Source organism: Ascaphus truei, unplaced genomic scaffold (genome assembly GCF_040206685.1).
Source record: "Ascaphus truei isolate aAscTru1 unplaced genomic scaffold, aAscTru1.hap1 HAP1_SCAFFOLD_1006, whole genome shotgun sequence".
In the NCBI taxonomy this organism is placed as follows: domain Eukaryota; kingdom Metazoa; phylum Chordata; class Amphibia; order Anura; family Ascaphidae; genus Ascaphus; species Ascaphus truei.
The window spans coordinates 63,862-76,934 of NW_027453870.1; the positions used below are offsets into that span (position 1 = coordinate 63,862).

The 13,073-nt window shown below is 48.9% G+C and overlaps 1 protein-coding gene and 1 pseudogene across 1 annotated transcript in view; both read right to left on the minus strand.

The window, feature by feature from the left end:
* Window positions 1-12,700, minus strand: part of LOC142474887 (uncharacterized) — a 43,292-nt gene extending 30,592 nt beyond the window's left edge. Inside the window, 1 exon segment of the mRNA XM_075581028.1 lies at window positions 12,516-12,700. Coding sequence (XP_075437143.1) covers window positions 12,516-12,587 — 72 coding nt within the window. The 5' untranslated portion in view covers window positions 12,588-12,700.
* LOC142474888 (uncharacterized) lies at window positions 792-9,364 on the minus strand (annotated as a pseudogene).
* Window positions 12,701-13,073: the final 373 nt, after the last annotated feature.

Genomic DNA, 13,073 nt, shown 5'->3' on the forward strand with positions numbered 1-13,073 from the left:
TGGGCAAGCATCAGGAAAGTAGTACTGTGCTGTAGTACAGTATGATACAGGTAAGTATGGCACAGATTTTTTCTTTCCAGATAGTCAGAGTATACAGTAGTTACAGTTTTTTTTATACAGAGAGCAGCACCAGCCATCAGGTTCTAGTACATAGAATTTAACAGTAGTCAGAGTATACAGTAGTTCCAGTATACAGTAGACTAGTTTGACAGTAATACAGTAACTGCCTAGTAACTGCTCAATTTTTGTCTTTCCAGAGAAAGCAGCAACAGCCATCTACAGTAGTACTACACATCACACAATGACATAATACAGTACACACATACAGTAACTGCACTAATTTTTTGTTTTCTTGTCGTTTCAGGAAAAAAGGTGGCCTGGTGGGAGGTGGGGTTTGGTGTCCAGTCAAATCTGTTTGTACAGTAAAATGTACAGTATATAAACAGCAGTAATGATGTATGCAAAACCTCTCCTCTCTCAATGAACTACTGTACTGTAGACAGAATGAGGAACAAGATAAAGATGGAATAAATAATATTACTATACTGTATACAGTATATATATATATATCTATATATATATATATATATATATATATATTATACATTACAGTATATATTATTAAATAATATTCTTATAAATGTGCATTATTCATGTTTCCCCATGTATTATTTTTATATTTGTATTTTTTGGTTCATGATAAAATAAAATAAATATTTATTCACTTTCCTGCTAATCATAATCATTGACAACAACCACAAACCCCCCCTCCCACCCCTACAGTACACCAATGAATGACAAAACAACATGAATCAGTTAATGTTTTTTTTACTCTCAATTCTCACAATGCATTGCAAATCGGATTTACATTTCAAAATCGAGAAGGGATTTTCCAAAGCGTTACCGTAAACAAAGCCTCTAAGGGTTGGGGGGGGTGAGGGGTGGTGTGATTACACGCAGGCACACTGAGGCTTTGTAGCTCGGCTATGGACAGATTAAGAACACAATGGCAATATTCAGAACATTAACGACTCTGTGGAGAGAGGGGGTTGGGTGGGTGACTCATGCGCATTAAGCAGCAAGGGCTGAAGGATTAGTTGTGCTGCAGTTCAAAGAAATAACTGATTCCGCAGAGTACAGTACTGTAATTTCAAAAGTCAGTTCATCATAATCATAATAATTTGATCAATAAACCCCCAAATACAACCCCCAAATACAGTACATAAAAAGCAAGTCATTTAAACTCCCTGTGCCTCAGGCACCAAAAACAAACAGTAGATTGTTAGCTCCACCGGACAGACAGGGACCTGTGCCTGCAAAATCTATGTGCAAAGCACCACGTATACTCTACACAAAACCTCTCCTCTCTCAATGAAGTACTGTACTGTTCACAAAATGAGGAACAAGATACTGTACAGACAGAAAAAATAATATATATATATATATATATATATATTATACAGTACATTACAGAATGTATTATTAATTAATATTCATATAAATGTCAATTTTTCATGTATCTCCATGTTTTACAAATATTTTGTAAATGTTTCTCCGATTTCAATCTGTCAGAAGAATTTAATAAAGGCTGCAGTATGTATTATTTATGATTATTTTTATCTTTGTATTTTTTCCCCCTGATAAAATACAATAAATATTTATTCACATTCCTGGTTATCGTAATCATTGACAACCACCACACACCCTCCCCCTCCCCCCCCGACAGTATAAGAATGAATGAAAAAAACAACATGAATCAGTTAATGTTTTTTTTACTCTACTTTTAAAGCCTCTAAGGGTTGGGGGGGGGGGGTGATTACACGCAGGCGCACTGAGGCTTTGTAGCTCGGCTATGGACAGATTAAGAACACTGTACATAAATAATGGATATGTGTGTTTTTTTACTGCCAGACCGCAAAGCTGCAAGATCAGCAACATTGTCAAAAAAAGAGCAATGATCGCGCAATTGGCGTGGGAACTAGGGCCTCGGTCAAGTTCACGGCCAATTGGCGTGGGAACTTCTGTTCTAGGGCACCTAGAAATAAAATTCATTTTGCCCATAGATGTTAGGAACCCCCTCACTTGACCCCAACAGGGTCCGACCAGTAATGGCGACGAGAAAGGGTCACGCCGGCGAGGATGGTCCTATCATTGACCGTAATGGCGCAGAAAGCCGCGCTGCTTTGAAATTTCTCTCTTTAAATTTCTTTTTGGTCGAGTCACACACTCTGGTACAGTAAACAAGCAGTGGTGGGTGAAGTTACAAGTGCATGCGCAGCAAATTACTGCCGTCAAGCAGGAATGTGATTCAAACCAGACACACGTTCAAAGGAATGGTGTGGGAGAGCTGTAATGTGTGCAATGAAATCAAGTTAAAAACAAATTTATTGGGAGAGATCCTCAATTAAAATATACGGTCCTCAATACATAAATCCTATGTTAGCGGCGAATTAAAAATAAGGTGGAGGAAGGGTAGACCAAAAAGGAGTATGTATCCCAAATAAATTCTAGGCTACTGTAGCTCTATACCCTCTAACAGGGCAGGTAAGTACTGTATATGCAATGATACAGTGTATGGTTTCTAAATGTTTCTAAATGTTTAATACAGTGTGTAGCACTGACATGTGAAAGGAGATACAATATTGCCAAAAGGGCTACTCAAACAATGTCAGTAGCAAGGGTTCCCTTTACACTGCTAAAGTACTGTACACGCCTATGCATTTCAACAATTTTCAAATGAGACATACAGTACAGTACCATACAGAAGCACAGCACTGCAAATGCATGTACATTAAATATGCAATTTTACAATTACTGCGCGCGCACGCACGCACAGACTGTGTATTGACGTACTGTAGGTTGAACTGCGAAGGTATTAGACTTCAAAGACAACAGCTCGCAAACGCCCCCATGAGTTTTTACACGGCATTGCAGTATTGCAGACAGCGAGAATAAAATGCTTAAATCACGGGCGCGAAAATAACGCAATTCACTCCGGGCGAAAACTACACAAAACCGCACATAACAGGGATAATCTGAAATTCGCGTAGCTAGCCGAGTTAGAATAAAGGTTGTCGCCACTGTACATGTGGTCTCTCCCCTGTGTGTGTCCTCTTGTGTGTGTTCAGGCTGGATGCGTCACTATATCCCTTCCCACATTCCCCACATACATGCGGTCATTCCCCTGTGTGTGTCCTCTTGTGTCTGGTCAGGCTGGATAAGTAACTAAATCCCTTCTTACATTCCCCACATACATGTGGTCTCTCCCCTGTGTGTGTCCTCCTGTGTCTGTTCAGGCTGGATGCGTCACTAAATCCCTTCCCACATTCCCCACATACATGCGGTCTCTCCCCGGTGTGTCTCCTCTTGTGTGTGTTAAGGCTGGATAAGTCAATAAATCCCTTCCCGCATTCCCCACATACATGCGGTCTCTCCCCTGTGTGTGTCCTCTCGTGTATGTTAAGGCTGGATAACTGACTAAATCCCTTCCCACATTCCCCACATACATGCGGTCTCTCCCCAGTGTGTGTCATCTGGTGTCTGTTCAGGCTGGATAAGTCACTAAATCCCTTCCCACATTCCCCACATACATGCGGTCTCTCCCCAGTGTGTGTCATCTGGTGTTTGTTCAGGCTGGATAAGTCACTAAATCCCTTCCCACATTCCCCACATACATACGGTCTCTCCCCTGTGTGTGACCTCATGTGTATGTTCAGTTTGAATAACCGACTAAATCCCTTCCCACATTCCCCACATACATGCGGTCTCTCCCCAGTGTGTGTCATCTGGTGTCTGTTCAGGCTGGTTAAATGACTAAATCCCTTCCCACATTCCCCACACACATGCGGTCTCTCCCCTGTGTGTGTCCTCTCGTGTATGTTCAGGCTGGATAATTGACTAAATCCCTTCCCACATTCCACACATACATGCAGTCTCTCCCCTGTGTGTGTCCTCTCGTGTGTGTTCAGGTGGGATAACCGACTAAATCCCTTCCCACATTCCCCACATACATGCGGTCTCTCCCCTGTGTGTATCCTCTCGTGTCTGTTCAGGTTGGGAAAAAGACTAAATCCCTTCCCACATTCCCCACATACATACGGTCTCTCCCCTGTGTGTGTCCTCATATGTGTGTTCAGCTTGGATAAATGACTAAATCCCTTCCCACATTCCCCACATACATGCGGTCTTACCCCTGTGTGCGGTCTCTCCCCTGTGTGTGTCCTCTCGTGTCTGTTCAGGCTGGAAAAATGACTAAATCCCTTCCCACATTCCCCACATACATGTGGTCTCTCCCCTGTGTGTGTCCTCTTCTTTAGGTTCTGGTCTGATAACCAAGTCAGATTCTTCCCACTTTCTCCAAGATCTTTTCCTGTGGCAGCTGCTAATATATATCTTTTGGGATGAGAAGCTGTTGCATTGTTTATTAATTGCCTTGACGGGTTGAAAGATGCATTTTCTGTCATATTTATTGGAATGTTGCAATATTGTTCTGTCCTCATCTTTTCCATATACTCATTTGGGTGTTTGAACTTCAGATGTGTGAGGAGGTAATCCTGGCTGCCAAAAGCAACCTTGCAGTGCTGGCATGGGGGCGATTATTGGTGCTTGGCTTTGTACTAGACGAGACAAAAAAGTCACTGTTACACAAACTGTCTTACAAAAGGTCATGCAGAAGAGGTAAGTTGGGATATCACCAAAAGTTCAGGATAAAAGTAAACTGTGGATGTACATTGTAAAAATGAAGGGTTTAGCACAACATGTGCAGCATTAGGCTAGGGCCCCGCACCCTCAGTCAGCGCGCCCGCACTGCAGACAGGCGGCGTGCTGACAGGCACAGACCGCGATATGCGGTCTGTAGGGAGAGGGAGGGGGGCGTGGTTTGAGTGGAGGGACCCGCTACTCCACCCCTCTCCCTCCACGGGTCCGGTCCCCAGGAGGGAGCTGCTGCAAGGTACATATTTTGGTCTTTACATGTATATTGTGTATCTCTTGGATCAGCAGTGTTCATTTTGTATGTATGTGTTTAGGTATATTTTAATATTGTTTTGTTGCTAATAAAATCCATTTTGGATTTTCACATATTGTTTGTGTGCTTTCGACAGACAGACAGACAGACAGACAGACAGACAGAGCTAATAAAGAATATCACCTTTGAGCATACTCGCATGTCTCAGACAGGCTTGCAACCCTGCCTTTCAACCATTATCACCTCGCATACAGTGCTCCCACTGCAGCAAGGGATTCTGGATAATGACATGCAAATGAGCACACAATGTGTCACCTTTTGCAAAGAATATCCATTCACATGGAGCCCATTTAAGCTTGATGCATTGCCGTTCACACAGCTTTTAAGCACAGCATGGGACTAGCAAAGCAAGTACAAACCATTCACAGACATGTTTCAATCTTGATGGGTATCATCAGTGTGAGGTTGGTCTATACTTGCTTTGAAATATTTCTAGGCTGGGTAGGTTTACCATACATTTTAAGTTATGGTGGGTGAAAAATGCGACAGAAAACCTCATGTGCTCACAAGTGATATTCTTTACTAGCTGATATACCCGGCGTTGCCCGTGATGTAATGTTCTGGCTCCCCCATCCTCCCTCTCAACCCCCTTCCCCCCTCTTCACAGCTGTTAAGACTTCCCCTTCTCCCTCCCTCCGCCGCCCTCTCCTGACTCCCTCCCTCCGCCCCCCACTCCTGACTCCCTCCCTCCGCCCCCCTCTCCTGACTCCCCCCCCCCTCTCCTGACTCCCCCCCCCCCTCTCCTGACTCCCTCCCCCCCCCTCTCCTGACTCCCTCCCTCCCCCCCCTCTCCTGACTCCCTCCCTCTCTCCTGACTCCCTCCCTCTCTCCTGACTTCCTCCCTCCCCCCCTCTCTCCTGACTGACTCCCCCCCCCCCTCTCTCTCCTGACTGAATACCTTCCGGGCGCCGCCATCTTAGCCACTCGGCGCCGCGAGGCAGCTGCAGGAGGAAGGGGGTTCTTCGGGGCCCGCCATCTTACCACCACTCGGCGCCGCAAGGCAGCTGCAGGAGGAAGGCTACCTGCCCACTGCCAGTCCCCCCGCCGGGGAGGGAGGGAAGTGAGCGCCGGGGAGGGAGGGAAGTGAGCGTTGGCGGCTGGGGCAGGAGGGCCGCGCCGCGCTTCCCCTCCGTCCGTGAGCCGGTGCAGGGCGGCGCACGTGAGGGTGAGTGTGATGAGGGGAAAAGGACAGAGAGAGAGTGTGTGTGTGTGTGTGTGTGTGTGTGTGTGTGTGTGTGTGTGTGTGTGTGTGTGTGTGGCCGAGGGGGAAGAGCGTGGCAGTTGGGTGACGTCAGAGCCACCAATCTGATTGGCCAGAGGCTGAGGACCAATCAGATTCACCGCAGCTAGCACTAACCTTTCGATTTTATATATTAACATTGGAGAAAACACACACACACACGTACAGTAGCGGCGCCGCTGAATCTAAAGCGGCTAGCACAGTGCCCCGCCGCGAGCCGGGAAGGCTCGCGGCCGTTTTCCAGCGCCTGGGGCGCTTTCAATAGAAAGCTTTCCATAGCGCTTTCTATTGCGACGCGGGAACGCCCGGTGAACGTGCGGGGAGCGCGCACGCAACTTTCGGCGAAATAGCCGTGACGTGCCCGGCCGGAGCCAGTCTTTTGTAAGATTCAGCTCGGCCGGGACAGTATGTAAAGCGAAAATGTACTTAAAGTGAAGCACTCCCTTTTCCCCACTTTTCGATGCATGTACTGTAATCGTCATAAACGTGCATAACTGATGTAAATAACGCATGTGTAACAGGCTATATAGTTTCCCCGGTTGCGCACAGCACTTGCGTGAGCTGCCGTTTGCCTATTGAGCGAGATGTACTTACTCGTGAGTGTCCTTAAACCGGTGTGTGTGTGCGTATGTATGTGTGTGTGTGTGTGTGTGTAATACATATATATGTGTGTGTGTGTGTGTGTAATACATATATATGTGTGTGTGTGTAATACATATATGTGTGTGTGTGTGTAATACATATATGTGTGTGTGTGTGTAATACATATATGTGTGTGTGTGTGTGTGTGTGTGTGTGTGTGTGTGTGTATATAGGAGGGTTGGGTTTGTGTGGCTGAGTGCGTGTGGCGTGCCTGAGGGCGTGTGTGTTGCGTGGCTGAGGGCGTGTGTGTTGCGTGGCTGAGGGCGTGTGGCGTGCGTGTGTGTGTGTGTGGCGTGGCTGAGGGTGTGTGTGGGGTGGCTGAGGGCGTGTGTGTGCGTGGTTGAGGGTGTGTGTGTGCGTGGTTGAGGGCGTGGGCGAGGGCGTGTTTGTGCGTTGGCGTGTGGGCGTGGGCGTGTGTGTGTGGCTGATGGCGTGTGGCTGGCTGTTGGGTGTGTGGCTGAGTGTTGTGTGTGTTTGTGTGTAAGTGAGACTGTGAGGCAATATTGTTTTTGCAAGCAGACATGTGCCAGGATGTGTTGTTGAATGAAGGTGAGGTGTGTGGGCCCAGAAGGGTGGTTGTTGCGGCCTACGGGAGGTGTTGTTGTGTTAGTGGGGTACATGCGTCTGTGGGGAGGGGTTTGGGCCACGGGAGTGTTTTTTTGGGGGGAGGGGGTGTGCGGGCTAGGGGAGTGTTTGTGGGGGGTGTGTCCTCCGGGAGTGTTTGTGGGGGGTGTGTCCTACGGGAGTGTTTGTGGGGGGTGCGGCCTACGGTAGTGTTTGTGGGGGGTGCGGCCTACGGGAGTGTTTGTGGGGGGTGCGGCCTACGGGAGTGTTTGTGAGGGGTGCGGCCTACGGAGTGTTTGTGGGGGGTGGGGGTGTGCGGGCTACGGGAGTGTTTTGTAGGGGGGGTGGCTACGGGAGTGTTTTGGAGGGGGGGGCTACGGGAGTGTTTTGGAGGGGGGGGGCTACGGGAGTGTTTTGGAGGGGGGGGGGCTACGGGAGTGTTTTGGAGGGGGGGGGCTACGGGAGTGTTTTGGAGGGGGGAGCTACGGGAATGTTTTGGAGGGGGGGGTGCTCCGGGAGACAGGAGTGTTTGCGGCGTACGGGAGGGGTTGCGCTCCACGAGAGTGGTTGTGATGTAGGGTTGGAGATCCGTGCGTTGTCCGGTGGCGATGTGAAAGTGAGTAGCAGAGGGTGTTGTGGGCTCCGGGGGGGGGGGAGGGGGGGGTTGGGCTCTGTATGGGTGGGTGGCGTCCTCCGGAGGGGGGACTGTGTTGCGTGATAGTGTAGGAGATCCATGCGGGCGTTGTCCGATGGCGATGTTGTGTTGAGCTGAAGTTGAGGGGTGTTGGCAGGGTAGGCAGGAGTGTGTGCGTGTCGTAGAGGGTCTGCGGTACCGGGAGAGGTGTGGCGTGCGGTTGTGGTCTGCATTGTTAAGGGGGTGAGGGGTTGGTGGTGGGTTTTTTTAAGAGGCGGTGGGCGTCGGTGTGCGTTCCGTGAGCATGCGGTGTGTGGAGGTGATCGTGCGCTGTTGTGTGAGGGTGGGGAGTGTTTCAGTGGTGAAAATAATATTTATATAGATAAGAGGCTGTACCTGATTCCGCAGTTATTTTGGTGGTAGCAGGCGTTGAGGGTTTTGTGGGTTGAGAGCTGTGAAGCGTCGTCCCAGAGCAGTGAGGGTTAGGTGCTGTGAAGCGTTCCCAAAGCTCAGTGAGGGCTGGGAGAGTGTGGCAGTGGTGACATTGTGTTGGCCGCAGGCCAATGAGGTGTTGTCACGCTTGTGCTCTCCTCACAAGCGCAGGGAAGAAAGGGAAGGGCCCATTAGCGAGGTGGGGAGGCCGCAGGGGATACGAAGGGAGTAAGTTGCCGCGCAGCTGGGGATCGGCGCACGTAGTCACGTGACCACGCCACACGCATGAGAATGCGCGACGCGTCCGGAAGTGCGGAGCCAAGCTCAGAGACACGACTGGTCCAGCTGCATGTGCGCGCATGCTCTGACAGGAGAGCGGGAGTGCGCGCGTTCTCAGGCACCAACGCGGGGTTGTGGGAAGCCAACGCTTCAGCACGGGAGTGTGGAAACAGAAACCAGGAAACAGGGAGCTGAAGTCAACAAGGAGAGTACTCCGCTTCAGCCCAGGAGACAGGAACAGACCGCTGCGTGACACTAGCAGCCGGTCTCAGGAAACAAGGAACATGAACATGGGCATGGAGTCCAGAGCATAAGGTAACATCCAGAGAAGGATTACTTCTAGGAGAACGTCCAGACTTCTTAAAGGCATAGTGCCAGAAACAGCAAGGTGCAGCGAAACTAAACATAACATAAGGGTTCTTAGTCTAATCCATTGGCCAAGGAATTATAAGCCTGCTACCACATCAAGGTGAACCCTACTTAGCAGGTACCTACACTACCCGACGGTAAACTAACCTTAGTAGTATATGAGTGACTGTCCCAGTCTTCTGGAATCCAAAGGAGAGTAAAGGTCCCAAGGAGGTCCAGGCAGGAACAGCATGATGGTAATACTAGCAGGCACCAGGGCTGGCAGCAATTGACTAATAGCAGAGAGAAAGTCAAAGAGAGGCTTACTTCCTGTCAGGAGGAAGAGGGCAGGGTTTGCCAGAAAGCAAGATGGCGTTGCTTGCTTCAGAATCCTTAAAGACACAGGATCTTGACTCGCAGCTAGAGGGCGGCGATCAGAAGTAAACAGGTAAGGAAGGAACACGCCACCCTCTTAAGGATCGAACTCCGAGCGATCCAAGAGACTAAGGGGCAGCGATGCATAGGAAGGAAGACTCGCAGCTAGAGGCAGCGCCCGCCACACAGAGAATCAACAGGGAATCTTGACTCGCAGCTAGAGGACGGCGCACGCCATACAGAGAGACATCAGAGAAACTAGGCATGGGTAGAGAATACGCCACAAAGGGGCGTGAAGTTGACTCGCAGCTAGAGGGCGGCGCACGCCATACAGAGAGACATCAGAGAAACTAGGCATGGGTAGAGAATACGCCACAAGGGGGCGTGAAGTTGACTCGCAGCTGGAGGGCACGCTGTCACGTGTACGCGCCACGCATGAGAGAATGCGTGACGCAACCGGGGGTGGCCGGGCTCCGTGGTACGAGTAGGGAACCGCGGGTGCGTGCATGCTCTATAAGGAGAGCGGGAACTGAGATGCGGCAGGTAAGGAGGGAGCACGCCGCAGGGGGCGTGTTCCCCGATTCCTTACAGTATCACCCCCTTCAGGATCGGACTCCGAACGATCCTTACTAGACTAGGGAGGACTAGGATCTCCCAACGAACAGGGGTACAGGAACGAGCCTCTGCATGGAGCTAGCAGCAGGCCTCAGGAACTAGGAACATGGACACGAACATGGCATGGAACATGGAGGAAGGCGGGGCCACCTCTGGGGCGCCGTTTGTTTGGCCGAGCATAATGTCACGCTTGTGCTCTCCTCACAAGCGCAGGGAAAGGGAAGGACCCGTTAGCGAGGTGGGGAGGCCGCAGGGGATATGAAGGGAGTAAGTTGCCGCGCAGCTGGCGGGCGGCGCACGCCGTCACGTGTACGCGCCACGCATGAGAGAATGCGTGACGCGACCGGGGGTGGCCGGGCTCCGTGGTACGAGTAGGGAACCGCGGGTGCGTGCATGCTCTATAAGGAGAGCGGGAACTGAGATGCGGCAGGTAAGGAGGGAGCACGCCGCAGGGGGCGTGTCCCCCGATTCCTTACAAGTGTGCGGGGGTGGGCGTGCGGACCAAGGGAGCCATCTCATTGGCCTTAGGCAGTGGTGTGGGTGTTGGCCTGAGGCAGTGGTGTCGGTGTGTTGGCTGGCCGCAGGCCAATGAGAGGTGTGCGGGGGCGGGCGGGCCAAGGCATCTCATTGGCCTGAGGCAGAGTGACGGGCAGGCCACAGGTCCAATGCAATTGCCCCTAGACACAGGCAGACACAGGACAAACAGACACGCATACAACGGTTTGAGAAATATATAGATAACTTCATAACTAGTGTTGTGGGGCGGCTGCCAGTTATGGTCACCCCACACTTATAGCACTATACATCAGTATCTTTAAGGCAGTGCCTTGCTCCTAGTCTATACGTCTCCCTGGATGGGTATAGAGGATACATCTATCTATTGGTTATTTTTAAATGCAAAGGGTCAGTGTGTCAGTGTCAGTGTGTGTCTGTGCAGGGTCAGAGTGTCAGTGTCTCAGTGCAGGGTCAGAGTCTCAGTGCAGAGTCAGTGTGTCGGGGTCAGTGTGTGTCTGGGCAGGGTCAGTGTGTCAAGGTCAGTGTGTGTCTGGGCAGGGTCAGTGTGTCAGGGTCAGTGTGTGTCTGTGCAGGGTCAGGGTCAGTGTGTCTGTGCAGGGTCAGTGTGTGTCTGGGCAGGGTCAGGGTCTGTGACAGTGGCTGTGCAGGGTCCGGGTCTGTGCAGGGTCAGGGTCCGGGTCTGTGCAGGGTCAGGGTTCGAGTCTGTGCAGGGTCAGGGTCCGGTCTGTGCAGGGTCAGGGTCTGTGCGGGTCTGTCTGTGCAGATCAGTGGCTGTGTGAGTGTCTGCAAAGGACAGTGGCTGTGTGTCTGTGCGGGTCAGAGAGAGAATGGGGGGGTAGTGAGAATGCAGGAGGGTGGAGAGAGAATGGACGGGGGATAAAGAGAATAGGTAGTTCGTCTCACATACTTATTTTAATTGCTGTTACACTCACAAATCTGTAATATATGTTTTAAGTAATGTTAATAAAAGTTATATTTGATTGGTGTGCGTTTATGTAAATTTTTTCTTTTGAGCACACTGTCTTGTGAACTCGTCACTTTACTAGGTGCTTTCCAGCCTAAAATTGCAGTAATAACACCCGTTAGTTTATTATTTCCCCGGGTGCGATATTAACTCCACTTTAACAGACTTTGATGTATCTGAGCCGTAGTGTTTTGTTTATGCCTGCGGGACAAAACCAAGAACTAACCATGCTTTGCTAGCCACTAAGGTGGCAAAGGGGAGTAGGTAGTGTAATGTAGTGTTTATATTATCCCCTTTGTGGTCAGCTAGTTATGGAAAACCGATGATTAGTTGGCCCGTGGAATATAAGGGGTTAATATGTACTTTAATGTATTTTAATAACTATTTTATCATCTATTCCATGTTGGTTTAGCTTATCTTGCCTATGTATATAATGGGCAGTATATTGGCCATTATATACATAGGAAAGACGGGCTGGAGCTGGTGATAAAATATTTACGGTATTTCTGCTGTTCACCCTGTTCCAATAAATATCGGAACTTGACGTATGGCATTTTATTCTTGAAAATATGGTATTATGCCTGTTTTGTATCGGATTTGATACTTTTACAGGTCGATAAAAAGCGCTTTATTTTTTGGCGCTGCCAACGCTGACTCATTGCACGATAATAAGGCACTTTTTTTATGGCCGGTAATACGGCATTTTTGGTTACCGCAGCTTGATGTATCCGGCCCTTTGACTCAAGTCAGGTTTAGTGATATTAAGTTCTTGTTGACCCGTAATGGTGTATGCAGATCTATCAATATTTGAAATTTAACATCAGTAATAAGACAATAGAGATGTAAAAACCATAAAACACACACACACATTCCTGATTACCTTGTGCTGGCACATTACTTTTCCACAGCGTACCCCACTTGATACCAAGTTCTTTCCCATATTCATCTCCATACCAGACCAGGAGCTCTGTGTGTGGGGGGAGGTCTGTGCAGGTTCTGTAGTAGATTTTCCTGTGGTCCTGCAACGCCACAAGGTCTGTTCTTCCTCGTTTCTCACACAATTTACAAACCTAAAATTAGACAGTTAGTGAGGTCTCAAAGTAATGTCTATTTTATAAAGGAAGAGCTGAAAAAAGATACAAGTTGTTAATAGTTACATACTGTAGTTATATAGTAGATGAGGCTGAAAAAAAACATGCGTCCATCAAATTCAACCTATGCTAAATTTAGACAACAGATACTTATCCTATATCTATACTTGCTTATTGATCCAGTGGAAGGCAAACAAAAAACCCAGTGACATACCATCCAATAATATCTCATAAGGGGGGAAAAAATGAATTCCTTCCCGACTCCAATAATTGGCAATTGGATTACTCCCTGGATCAACATCCTTCCATGTTTCAGTCTCCATGAGTAATGAATTCCACATTTTAAC